Consider the following 14,215-nt stretch of genomic DNA (forward strand, 5'->3'; position numbering starts at 1 on the left):
CTGCCTTTATTGAGTGCTTGTTGCTCTCAGCACTTCATCGACTCTTGTGGTCGGCTGAACAGTGCCCCTCACCTCCCAAAGATGTCCGCCTTCGAATCCCCAGGACCTGTGAACATGTTACCTTACCTGACAAAAGGGACTTAGCAGACGTGATTAAGTTAAGGATCTTAAAATGGGAAGATCACCCCGGATTATACAGGTGGGGACAATGTAATCACAGGGTCCCTAGAAGAGGGAGGCAGGAGGGTCAAGGTTAGAGAATGCAGGCAGTCTCTCTCTCTAGAAACTGGAAAAGGCAAGGATACGGATTCTCCACTCGCGCCTCCAAAGGGAATACAGCCCTGCTGACACCTGGATTTTAGATCCATTTTCTGATCTCCAGTAAGAGAATAAATTTGTGTTGTTTGAAGCCACTAAGTTTGGGACAATTTGTTACAGCAACAATAGGAAACTAACACACCTCTCATATTAATTCTGTGAGGCAAGTACTATTATTATCCCCATTACAGAGATATGGAAACGGAGGCTTAGAACAGTTAAAATTACTAAGATCCCCCAGCTGGCAGTTTAGGGTTGTAAGTCAGGCCTGTCAGATCCCGAAGCCAGAGCATCTAACCATTGTTTGTGATCACGCTGTTCCAGAATAACTTGGAACTGACTCTTCCATATTATTGTTCCCTGTTAAAGATAGGACTTTCTTTTGTTTAATACACACACACACACACACACACACACACACACACACACACACACACACCAGTGCTTGTCCTAATAACCTTGGTATGCTGGTTTCTGCTTTCCCAGCATGGCCAGGTATTTCCGGAACAACTTCATTAACCCCCACATTTACTCCAGAGGGATCGCTAAACTTATTTTTTGCTGGGACTTCACCATCACCCACGAAAGAGCTGTGAAGCTGAAACAGAAGAATCTTAGCACTGAGATAAGGGTAAGGCAAGCTTGCTTTTGACAACACCTTCCCCGGCCAGTCTCCTTCTCTCCTTCAGTATGTCTGTAACTTTTCTTAAAGTAATAAGGAATTATTTTTTTATTGCCAATGATATTATCAAAAAAAGAAAACACCCCCAAAAACCCAGAAAAAATACTCATAGTGCCCAGTACTTATGATGGTGTAGGGAGATGGACATTTTCACATGACACGTGGCTTTGGAATTGGTACAAGCTTACTGGAGGGCAGTTTAGCAACTTATGAAATGTTAAATATAAATACTTCTTGACCTCATAGTGCCAGGTTTAAAATTTTATCCAGTGGTTTTCAACCCAGGAAAGTTTTGCCCTTCGGGGAATATATGCCAATGTCTGGAGACTTTTTTGGTTGTTATACAATTTGGGAGGAGTGGGGGTGCAATTGGCATCTAGTGTGTAGATGCAGCTAAACATCCTGCAATGCACAGGACAGCTGCCACACACAGAACTATCTGGCCCCAAATGCTGAAAAACCCTGGTCTATTAAAAAAAAAAAAAAACTTATTAAAAATATAGAGCAAGCAGAATGCATAAACAAAGGGGCTTTGTCAAGAGGGTTGCAGCCTAACTAGTTTGGCTCAGTGGATAGAGCGTTGGCCTGTGGACTGAAAAGTCCCAGGTTCGATTCCGGTCAAGGTTATGTACCTTGGTTGCGGGCACGTCCCAAGTAGGGAGTGTGCAGGAGGCGGCTGATCTATGTTTCTAACTCTCTATCCCTCTCCCTTCCTCTCTGTAAAAAATCAATAAAATATATTTTTTTAAAAAAAAGGGTTGCAGATGTTAACTTCTTATTCTTCAAGAGTTTCATGACCTCAGTGTACTTTCCTAGGATCACGGTCCCAATCTGCTGGTCCTATCTGTTCCTCTATGATTAAAAATGGCATTTGATGCAGTAATGGAAGTTCTTGCCCATTTGAGATTTTTCCCATGGGGTCTCCCATAATCCCTGTTCATCATGAACTTTCCCTGTCTCTCTCCTGTGGATCTGGGGTGGATTTGTGTCTCTGGGAATGAAGAGTATTAACCCTGCAGGCCATTGTGACTTCCTTGTGTTTATAGGAGAATCTGTCAGAAATCCTTCAGGAGAACGTCAAGTTAACACTTAATCAGCAGCTGACCCGCTTGTCTGTCCACCTGGCAGCCTGGGTTGTCTCTACCGGAATGGCCATTGCCTGCTGTGTAGCTGTTTATTACCTGGCTGAGAACAACTTAGAGGTAACCAGAGTGCCAGAAGCAGCAAGGTGCAGAGCACAGAAAACCAAGTGAAGGGTGGGATGCTGGAGGGGAGAGGGAAGTAGACCCTACTACTCAAACTCGGTCCATTGGCATCAGTTGGAAACCTGTTTAAAAATGCAGGATCTCAGGTCCCTTCTGTAGCCCTTGGACTCAGAGTCACATCTTAGCAACGTCCTGAGGTGATGTGTGTGCACGACTTAGCCCAAGACACTCTTGGCTAGTGGAGAGATGGGAACTTTGGCTGGTTTCTTCCTTTATTATTATACTAAAGACCCGGTGCACGAATTCATGCACCAGTGGGATCCCCCAGCCTGGCCTGTGGGATCAGGCTGAAACCAGCTCGTCGACACCCGCAAAGGGGTCCCAGATTGCAAGAGGCTGCAGGCCAGGCCAAGAAAACCCTACCAGTGCACGATCGTGGTGGGGAGGGATGTGGGAGGTTGGCCAGCTGGGGCGGGACCACGGAAGGGCTCCAGGGTGTGTCCGGCCCATCTCACTCAGTCCCAATCAGCCAGACCCCAGCAGCAAGCTAACCTACTGGTCAGAGCGTCTGCCCCCTGGTGGTCAGTGCACATCATAGCGAGCAGTTGAGCATCCTTAGCATATCATTATTATATTACGCTTTGATTGGTTGAACAGCTGACCAGATGACCGGACATGTAGCATATTAGGCTTTTATTATATAGGATCCCTGCTGCTTCTCAAAACCCCTGGCACAGTATAGACGCTCACTAAGTATTGTGATCTGATGGACTCTGGCAAGTGATTTAATCCTTCTGAGCCCCAGAGTTCTCACCTGTAAAGTAGGAATGGTCATACCTGGCTTTGTAGGTGTGTGGTCAGGACTAGAGAAAAGTTACGTGGAGTCTGCCCAGTGACTGGTACTGCGGGTGATGAAGGAATGTTAGTTTTGTTTTGTTTTTAAATGATATGAACTCTGAGATCAATTAGCTATGTGGCCTGAGTAAAGTACTGTTTTTAGGTAGGTTTCAGCTTTTTCCTAGATGTAGGCAGTTTGCTGAGCTCTAGAACTGTGGTGCAAGTTGGTCACTTTTTTAAATGACTTCCCTTTACCCTCGATATAAAATCTATCCTCTGTAGCATGGTTGCTAGATCTTTTATGATCTGACCCCTGCCCATATCTCTAGCCTCACTACCCCACAACTACCCATATCCCACACCAGCAACACTAAAAGGTGTGTCCATAGTTCCCTGAATACATCATGTTTTCCCTCATCTCTAGGTGAGAAACATGCAGTCCATTCTGCATGCCCCTTCACTTCCCTTCATCTTGTAAACTCCTTTTCCTCCTCTAGACCTCAGCATGGGTGTCACTTCCTCCAGGAAGCCTTCTCTCACCACCACCACCTTCCCTAGGCTGAGTTAGGTGCTTCCTAATCTGCAGGTTTTCCCTGTACACTTGTCACACGCAGCATTCAAAATACCTGTTTATGCATCTGTTTCAAAAAGACTATAGCCAGAAACCTGGCCTAATACCTAGTACATAGTAGACGCTCAACAAATGGATGAATAACTGAAGGAGAGGCCAACAAGAATGTGGATGTGGGATTACACAACCCAGGTTTGCCACTCACTATATTAAGGTGTGCTCTGAAAGAGGGGAAGTTGAGTCACAGTCCTCAGGGGCCTGGCATTGCCTAGGGTGGAAGCTGTGATGGGGCAGCTGTAGGTATAAAGAAGACTTCTGAGCCCTGGCTGATGTTGCTAAGCGATTAGAGGGTTGGCCCAAGCACTAAAGGGTCGCAGGTTCTATTCCTGGTCAAGGGCACACACCTGGGTTGCAGGATGCCTTTTTGAGGTCAGGCTCCTGAGTCAGATAGACCCAGGTTCAAATCTGTCTCTTCCTAGGAGTGTGACACTGGGCAAGCATCTCCACCTCTCTGAGTCTCAGTTTGCCCATCAGTTAAGTCAGATTTAACCGTCTGGGCTGCAATCATGTGGGTAGTGAATGCTTGCCACAGGTAAGTGCTCAATAACCAGTAATTAATAGCTAACCCCAGAGGAACTACTGACAGGGTTTTTCCATGGTGAGGGATCTTCTGAGTGAGGCAGAGAGGGGTCCAGTGCACAGCTGGCATCTGATTCTCTCCCTCCACCCCCTGTAGTTCCTGCAGAGCCACCAGAACCCCGGGGCGGTGCTGTTACTGCCTTTCGTCGTGTCCTGCATCAACCTGGCGGTGCCTCGCTTCTACTCCATGTTCGGGCTGGTGGAGCACTATGAGATTCCGCGGCAGGAAGTTTATGTCCTCCTGATCCGGTAGGTGTGTCTGTCACTCCCAACACCAGCACCCATTTTCAAGGAGGGAAGTAGAGTGGCAGCTAGAAAGGGTTATGCTCAAGTTTTCCAGGGAAAATTTCGAGAATATAGTGTGTTTGTATGGTGTAGGTAAATAACCATAAAATCCAAAGAGCCCAGAGAAAATACAGGCTTTTAGTTATATCTGCCTTTTGCTCAAAATAATGACTTATGTTTCCCAGTTACCACCAGCCTAAGGATTAACATCATTCTCAGGTGTAAGATGGACAGATAGGCAGGTTGCACACAGCACACAGGTTCCTGGCTGAAGCATTGTCTGGGGACTGAAGTCATCCGGTGAGTCCACAAGTCAGATTGTGAGCCCTGGTACCCACTGAATCAGCCGAGAGGGAGAGGCACATTTTGATAATTCAACCACCCAAATGAAGGCGGAGGGAGTGCTTTTGGCAGTTCATTGGCTGGGCATGGTGATGCCTGATTTTGATTCCCACAAAAGCACTGTATGTACTAGAGGTGACCCCAGGGTTTTGGTAAATAAGGCATAAAACTACCCAAATTGTGTTCTTATTGCTGCTTCTTAGCTAGTTCCCTGACCAGTTCTTTGCTATGATGGTGTTTATGACGATAGGGCTGTACAATGCAGATTGAGTTTCTTTACTGATCAATTCCAGAGCCCTTGTCTTACCATGACCTCTGAGGTCAAGCTCCTGGCCAGCTCTGCAAGTCATTGACTACACTTCCCCCTTCCTCAGTGTGCCCCCTCCCCCAAGGAAACCTAAATATTTACAGTCATACCAATCTATATACCCACATCTGGACCTTTGTCCCGGCCATTACTTCTTCCTGGAATGCTCCTTCTGCAAATAGCAAATCTATACTTACATCAAGGTTTAACTTCCTACAGAACTGACACATTTTTGTTACTCTCAATTTATAACAAGGATATTCACACACACACACACACACACACACACACACACACACACACACACGTTTTAGATCAAAAGTTGGCAAATACAGCCTGCAGGCCAGCCTCCTTTTTTTTTTTTTTTTTTTTTAAATACATTTTATTGATTTTTTACAGAGAGGAAGGGGGAGGGATAGAGAGTCAGAAACATCGATCAGCTGCCTCCTGCACACCCAAGGTACATGCCCTTGACCAGAATCAAACCTGGGACCCTTGAGTCCGCAGGCCGACGCTCTATCCACTGAGCTAAACCGGTTAGGGCTTTTTTTTAAAATTTATTTTAGCCAGCCTCCTTTTTTATAAATAAAGTTTTATTGGAACACAACCATGTCCACTTGTTGACATAATTGTCTGCCACTGCTTTCCTGCTACAACGGCAGAACTGAGTCGCTGCAACACAGACTGCATGGCCACAAAGCCAAAAGTATGTACTATCTGGGTCTTCACAGAAAAAATTTGTTGACACCTTTTTTAGTTCAGTGTTTAATCTATATAAGTATTATTCTCCTGAAGAAAAATCTTAGGAAGCCCTCACTTCTATCCACCTCACCCCACTGGATGCCTCCTCTCCCTGGTTAGAAATATTTTGGACTTTTTATTGTTGTATATATCATAAAATTTGCCATTTTAGTAATTTTTAGGTGTACAATTCAGTGGCATTAGTAATCTGTTTGGTTTTTGTGGGGGTTTTTTGGGGGTTTTTTTTAGTGTATACAATAATAAGTTTCACTGGCTTCTTTGCTCACTGGTATTTATTTAATGTTTTAGAAAGAGCAACTGGGTGAGTATTTGACTACACTAGATATCAGGAAATCTCAGAGCAACACCTGTAGGCTCTGGAAGAGGTTAGTTAGAATACAGAATCTTTGGCCCATCCAAACCCACATGCAAATAGCAAGGCAAAATAAAGATATGTTAGAACATGGAAGTACTTAGAAAGTTGACCATCCCAAGACTGACTCTGAAATAATTTCTCTTCTTACAATATAAAAAGAAGAGGTTGTAAGTAGACATATATACTCAGAATGCCACTTTGATCCAGTGTCTTTGCTATTTAATCTTCATTTTCTGATCACTAGAGAGGTGAATTGTCTCTTAATATACATTAGCCATTTGTGTTGTTTCACAGAACATTCGCCATCTCTTCTACGTGAAAAGAAAATGGGAAAGCTCAGAAATACACAATCTTTCTATCTAAGATAAACTTTTCTTTGCTTAGAAGAGTGTGTTTTCATGTTTAATGTGGAGCGACGCTGCAGTATATATAAAGTTCTGCCACCAATTCTAATGGGTTTTCCCCCACACCACCAAGCAGTTCTCTGACACCAGCTGGGTGTCCAACAATTCGACTCAATTCTGAACTATCTACCTGGATATTACACAGGTTAAGGACACAGTCTTACAAGATGCCAATTGCAAATCTAGGTTGTAGCTTGCGATTCTGATTTACCAGCTATGGGTTGGAGGTTCCCACCCCACCCCCTGCATCAGATTAGATTAGAGCAGCTCACAGAACTCAGAGAAACATTTACTTACTAGATCACTGGTTCATTATAAAAGGGTAGAACTCAGGAACAGCCAAGTGGAAGAAATGCACAGGGCAAGGAATGGGGAAGGTCAGGAACGTCCATGCCCTCTCCAGGCTCATCATTCTCCCAGCAATTTCACATGTTCACCAGTTCAGAAGCTCCCCAAACCCCGTCCTTCGGGTTTTAAGGAGCTTCACCACATAGGCATAATTGATTAGTTCATCGGTCATTAGCCATTGATTCGACTTCTAGCCCCTCTTCCCTCCCCAGAGGTCGGGGAGGTGAGACTGAAAGTTCCAACCTTCTAGATATTTCCAAAAGCCCCTCCTTACCAAACAAAAGACACTTTTTATCACTCTCCTCACTTAAAAAATTCCAAGGAAGGGTTTTTAGGAGCTCTGTGCCAGAAACGGGGCCAAAGACCAAATAAGTATTTCTTATAACTCACAATATCACAGTATACTAAGGCATTAATCTATAAGATATTGAGGGTCATAGTAGGGCTTGGCAATGGACAAGAGGTTGGGAATCTGGCATTTAAAAAGACAGATCCAGTTCCCTTCCCTCACAATGGATCTAGCACAATGGTTTTCAACCTTCATTGTGCAGCAGAATTACCTGCAGGGATTGCTAGGCCCCACTCCCAGAGTTTCTGATTCCGTAGGTCTGGGATGAACCCTGAATATTTGTCCCTCTAACAAGTTCACAGATGATGATGATGATGATGATGATGATGATGATGATGATGATCTGGAGACCACACTTGGAGAACTACTGGTCTAGTTGTGGAGAGTGGCTACAGCGTTTGGACAGGTTCAAGCCTTGGACTAATGAGAGGGCACGGTCCTCTCGTGGCAAAGCCACCTGCAAGTCCCAGCTTGGAGGGCAAAGCCCTCCCAGCACAATTACAGCCAAAGGCTATAGTTGTAAGCTTGACCTTGTGTTCTGAACCTGTGGTCCCAGGTGGCTAAGTGAGGTAGGCTGTGGGAGGTGCAGCAAGTGCTGCCAAAACAAAGCTTGATCGAGTTCAGGTGCATGTAATTGAGTAGATTCGAAACCCTCGAGAACATTGTAAACATCTTGACCACGCCCTTGCTTTGCCTCGTGGGATCTGACTATAAAATAAAGACTCAGCTTACAGGCCATGGCACTGTCTCTCCATCCGAGAGCAGCATCCCACCTAGCCCCAGCTTTATTCTCTTGTCTGTCTTCTTTAATCCTTCACCGCCCCCCCACCCCCACCCCGCCGCATCAGGTTCACCCCTGCCCATGCTGAGCACGGCACATCTAGTAACACATGATTCCTAGCACACCAATCCTGAAGCCCTATTAAAACCAGCAGGTATTGACTTAAATACCTGAGTTTAAGAACTGAGGCTGTGAAATCTGATAGTCCTCTTTGAATCTTTTTCATGTCCCTAATAAGCTGTGTGACCTTGGGCAAGTTATTTTCTCTCTCTGAGCTTCAGTTCCCTCATTGGAAAGATAGGCATAAAATGCTATCTACTTGATGATAGAGTTGTACATATTAAGAGGGATGCTTTAATAAAGTGCTTAACACAGTGTACTGTCTATGGTAGCACCCAATGAATAGATTACCATTATAATGAAAAGTGAAATCAGATTGTGAGATGCACCAAAAGAGGGTGTATCAGTCAGAATAAATTAGGTTATGCTGTGATAACAAACATCTCCTGTGACCCAAATCTCAGTAGTTTAAAAAAGCAAAGGTTTATTTCTTGTTCATGCTACATGCCCATTGTGGATTGGCAGGGTTTTGTGCTCATGTCAGTCATTCAGGGATCCAGGCTGAGAGAGCAACAATCATCTCAAATATTGCTGATGACCATTCCAGAGGAAAGATAGTAAGTTCCTGGGGTGGGTGGTGGGGAGGGTCTCACTGGCTTTTAAATGCTCCAACCAAGAAGTGACATAAAGTAACACACATCACTTTTGCTCACAACTCATTTGTCAGAACTAGATACGTAGCCCCACTCAACCACAGTGGGGCAAGAATTTTTATCCTACTTTGTGCCCAAAAGGAAATATTGGAGAACAGCACTAATGACTGCCATAGACAGTAATGGTGGTTGTTTTCTCTTCTATTATTCAGAAACATCTTTTTGAAAATATCAATCATTGGAATTCTTTGTTACTATTGGCTCAACAATGTGGCCCTGGCTGGTGAAGAGGTGAGCTTTCCATGCTGTTCTGCCTTAACTTTGGTTTCTTAGTCTGTGACCACCAGAGAGGAAGTGAGTTTCTCAAGTTCCTCAAGAGTTTCTGCTCATGATATTAGAGCAAATATCTTATTCTTCTATCTGTCCATTCATTTACCCATTTATCCATTCATCCATCCACCCACCCATCCTTGGGTTGTGTCTCCAAAACTTCCCTCTCCTCATTCAGCCAAATCTGAAAGCTCTTACTCAGTCCATCAGCTCATTGTACTAACTTCCTGCAGCGTTAACTGACTGCCAGTTTCATTGATTCAACCTTCCAGTTTGTGCTAGCTGGCTACATATACCTCTAGGCCAGTGGTCGGCAAACCGCGGCTCGCGAGCCACCTGCAGCTCTTTGAGTGTGGCTCTTCCACAAAATACCACGGCCGGGGCGAGTCTATTTTGAAGAAGTGGCGTTAGAAGAAGTTTAAGTTTAAAAAATTTGGCTCTCAAAAGAAATTTCAATCGTTGTACTGTTGATATTTGGCTCTGTTGACTAATGAGTTTGCCGACCACTGCTCTAGGCTACTTTCTTAATCCAGCGGATGTTAATTGATTTTTCATAAGGTTAATGAACAAAAGGAGTGGAGGCATTATTAGCCATTGGTTCCTCCTGCTCTCCTGAAGACGCTGATTATCCCTGGGGGAGAAATGAGATCCAGAAGGCATAGGGGACAGGAACGACAAGTGTTTAAAGGAGAGAGAGTGAGAAGGGAAAGTTTGGATGCACGTGGAGGGCAAGCCTTAATGAAGGAAGAAGCATCATAGAAAAGGAATAAATACCCTGAAAACAAACTCGGTCTAATGATGCATTTCTACCAAGAGTGGGTCTGCTTTTCTGGGCACTCAGAACTCCATCAGACTGAGCCACCAGCCATGCCCTCATGAGTACAGGGTGCCAGGAACAGATAGAAATTGAGCGGAGGCAACAGCCCCTTCCCACAGCCTGACTTTTGTTTGCCTTTCAGTGTTGGGAAACGCTGATTGGCCAAGAAATCTACCGGCTCCTTCTGATGGATTTTGTGTTCTCTCTAGCTGATTCCTTCCTGGGGGAGTTCCTGAGGAGGTAAATATTTGTCTGCCTTGGGTGATTAGTACCTAGGGTTGTAACTGGAGTCATTGCCTCTACTGAGCAAGAAGTGTGGGCCCTTCACGTTCTCTAAGAGTGCATTGTTCTAAATCTGCCTATTGTCCTTTGGGATATTGTTTTCTTCTGAATTAACTGAACTTTCACCTTGGCCTGATAGTCCTGTTGTCAAAGTTCTTTTGGTTCAGTTGGCCCTTTCCAACTTTCTCTTTAAAAAAAAAAAAATGTTCTAGAATAAAACACAAAAACGGAGAGCCATTTGAGATCTTATTCACCACAAATCATTTTAATATTCTAGTGTATATTCTTCCAGATTTTTCTAGGCATGTACTGCTTTATATGTGTACTAGAGACCCAGTGCACGAAACTTGTGCATAAGTAGGGTCCCTAGCGGCTGCTGGCTGGGGCCTTCCTTCGTTCTGCACCACCCCCTGATGGTCAGCACACATCATAGCAAGCGATCAAACTCCCGGTCGGTCGAACCCCCAAGGGGACACTTTGCATATTAGGCTTTTATATATATAGATGTACAAAAATGGGGTTGCTTTTGTTAATCTAATCACAATGCTCTGGCACCTTTCCATGCCAGTACATATAAATTTATCTCATGATTCATTTAATTGGATTTAGTTAAGGTACTAATTTTTATTTTAGAACCAAGATGTACAGAATCAAGGCAGTGTCATCATTATTAGCCCACATGTAGTCCCTATTATTTATTTATGTATTTATTTATTTATTTATTCATTTATTTTTAAATAATATCATGAATATCTCATTCCTTAGAGACATTTCCATATTTCTACAAGCTGCCGCAGTAATAAGGTGGCATGATACAATGCCAATTCTCTCCTCAGTGGGTAGGTTGAATGACAAAATTTCATACTCAGTCTTCCCAAACTAACTTTTATTACAGCCTCTGTCTGGGGTATGGACATAAAGGTGAGAAGTTTTAAGGGGTAATTTTGACAGCAATTCTTCTTGGCAACTCTTCTGTGTGAAGAAATAAAAGTGGTCTCAAGTTTCCTCAGCATAAATGCAGACCTTAGTTCCTTCCTTGTGGATTTGGGAGCAGGGAAAGACCATTAATTCGACCACAGTAATCAAAATGGGAAAAAAATTTCAATTTGTTTGGGTTGGGAGGGACTGAGTTTATTTGGTCATAAAAAAAAGGCTTAACAAGAGAACAGTTGTATAAACAAGATAATAGGTGGGATAATTTAAATAATAAGGTAACAAATGTTCTCTATAATTTTTTAACTACTTTAGCTGTACCTCACACCCCCACACCCATTTGAATGCCTTGTGTCAATTCCATCTTCCCTCGGTTCCTTTGATTATTTCTTCAAAAACATGCTTGTACTTGGAACTTCTCAAAAGTTTATAAGGGGACTTATGAATTTATTCCAAACTGGTGAGGGTCTCCTTTGCTGATGATGGGGGATCTTTTGAAGGAGGGAGTTGCTGGTTTTGGGTGCTAAACTCGGCATGTTTTCACAGAATCATTGGGATGCAGTTTATCACAAGCCTTGGCTTACAGGAGTTTGACATTGCCAGGAACGTCCTAGAACTGATCTACGCACAAACGCTGGTGTGGTAAGTTTTGAGAATCTTCATTGTGCCGAGTGGTTCCTGTCTGACTGTGGACTCCGAGCTTGGTGGCAAGTCCCAGAATCTGTTGTTTCTAAAACTGCACGGGGGATACCAAGTCTAGCCAGTCTGAGAACCATGAACTTAGGTCCCTTTTCCTTTATGAGGACTTCTGGCAAGAATTACAGTAGAACAGGAATCCCAACCTGGAGGCCCCAGGCCGTATCTAGCCTGCAGGTGTGTTTTGCTTATCTCACACAGTGGTTTTTCTAAAAATTGGAAATAGCCATCAATATTTAAATATCAGGAGGTTTCACATAAAATTTAAAATTTCTGGCTTCTTCCCATCTCCCATTATGGTAACAGTTAGCTGGGTCTTGAGCTGGGCTGACCCCCTCCAATTTGCCATAGTCCCCACCTCGCTATTGTCTTCCCAACATGGACTTGCCATTTCTTATTGCCCTTCTGGTATTCGTTTTCTTATGGTAGAAACTGTTACTTTGCATTGATTGATGTTTCAATAGAAGTGGGAAAATAAAGGCAGGAGGGCTGTTTATTTCTTATTCCTGGTCTGCTACACTGACTGATGTAGTAACACCGGATGGGGCCTCTGTAGCCTTGGGGGTTTGTGGCCTGTCTTAGCAGCTCTGTATGTGCATGTGTGCTGGTGGGTGCGCATGTGTCTTTTGAGACTAGCCAGCTAGTTGCATCAAATATTTAACAAGCTCACCTAGAAACTCAAACCAATAGCCAGTGACTATTTTTATTTATTTTAATGTGATGTTATTAAGGCCAGAATTCTGTATGGTGTATCAAATTTTGCTAATTTGAAAGTAGGGGATTTGGAATTAGAAGCAGGTTCTCCCTGTATTAGTTTATTAGGCTGCCATAACAAAGAAACTTGGAAACTGGGGCTGGCTCTGCTCCTCACTGAGGTCACTGAGCTTCTCTGAGCCTGTCTCCTCATCTGTAAAATGCACATAATAGCTCTAGCCAGTTTGGCTCAGTGGATAGAGCGTCAGCCCTATCTGAAGAGTCCCAGGTTCGATTCTGGTCAAGGGTACGTACCTCAGTTACAGGCTCAATTCCCAGTCCTGGTCAGGGCACGTGCAGAGGGCAACCAATTTATGTGTCTCCCTCACATCGATGTTTCTCTCTCCATGTCTCCACCTCCCTTCCACTCTCTCTGAAAAAAGAGTCAATGGAAAAATATTCTCGGGTCAGGGTTAACTAAAGTAAAAATAAATAAAAATAAAATTCACATAATAATAGCTGCCTTTGAATTGTGTTCAGGATTGAGTCAGATAATATATGGAAACTACTTTGCAATCTTCAATATGCCATCCAATTGTAAATTGATTTATTTTCTGACTCTTTAAAGTTGCCCTGGGTGATTTAGCTATCTTCAAATAGCTCACTAATTGTCAATGAATTTCTTTTTAGAGGTAGTGAGGACTTTTTCTTTATGTGGTTTAGTTGATGTATTTGCACATTGCAGGTTACCCCTTGGCAACTGGACAGCTTATAAAAGCCTTTCACCCACATTATGTCAACCAACGGGGTGCCTTTGGGCAAGTTAATTAAACTCTCTCTAAACAGTTTTCTAATCTGTCAATGGGAGTGATAATGTTCAGAATATTGCCTGAGATTGGAGTTTGGTTCAGCAACCTTGGTACTGTATTTGAGTTCTGGCTAAGAAGGAATTCAGAGCCAAGACTCACATACAAGCAAAAGTTTATTTAGAAAATCACAGAGAGAGATGTGAGCTGTAGAAGAAGTGAGCCAACTGGCCCTCTGTGGGCTCAGGAAACAATTTACAGAGGCAAAAGAAAGGCCCTTGGAACTGAAGAGAAAGAAAGCAGGAATTTAAATGTGGAAAGGCTCCCACATGTTCCAGAGAGAGCCTTGTTCCAGAGAAGGCTGGGTCCTCTGTCCTAAGGGCTTTTAAGGGAAGGTCCCAGAAGAGGATCTCAATAGAATATTCATCAGCTTTCCAGGGTTGTGGTCTCCACTGACTGGTCAGCGCCAATACAGGGGGTCATTATTCAATGCAGCTGGCCTAAGTGAGCAATGCCTGGCTTTGCTGCTTTTCTGGGCCTGGGGCTGAAACACAGCTGAGGCCTAGATGTTACCTGTTGGGCTTAATGCTTAAGGGAGCGCCGGTGCAAGGGCGTGTATTCTCCAGCACCTTGTTCCTCCTCTAAGGGGGTCTACCACATGACTAGCAATATGAAAGGTCAGGGGGTCTAAACCTCATGACTAGTAATATAAAAGGGGAGGAAAAGTCACCCTGGAGGCAAGATTCCACCCTACAATTGT

The 14,215-nt window shown here is 43.8% G+C and overlaps 1 protein-coding gene across 1 annotated transcript in view; it reads left to right on the forward strand.

Annotated features, from left to right (window-relative positions):
* TMC5 (transmembrane channel like 5) overlaps positions 1–14,215 on the forward strand; it is a gene marked incomplete at its 5' end in the record, with an annotated part of 44,047 nt that overhangs the window by 17,176 nt on the left and 12,656 nt on the right. Inside the window, 6 exons of the mRNA XM_080681898.1 lie at positions 805–949; positions 2,047–2,202; positions 4,350–4,501; positions 9,111–9,189; positions 10,188–10,285; positions 11,807–11,902. Of these exons, the coding sequence (XP_080538024.1) occupies positions 805–949; positions 2,047–2,202; positions 4,350–4,501; positions 9,111–9,189; positions 10,188–10,285; positions 11,807–11,902 (726 nt within the window). The remainder of the gene's footprint in view (positions 1–804; positions 950–2,046; positions 2,203–4,349; positions 4,502–9,110; positions 9,190–10,187; positions 10,286–11,806; positions 11,903–14,215) is intronic.

The sequence above is a fragment of the Plecotus auritus genome (genome assembly GCF_963455305.1).
Source record: "Plecotus auritus genome assembly, chromosome: 7".
Taxonomy (NCBI): Eukaryota; Metazoa; Chordata; class Mammalia; order Chiroptera; family Vespertilionidae; genus Plecotus; species Plecotus auritus.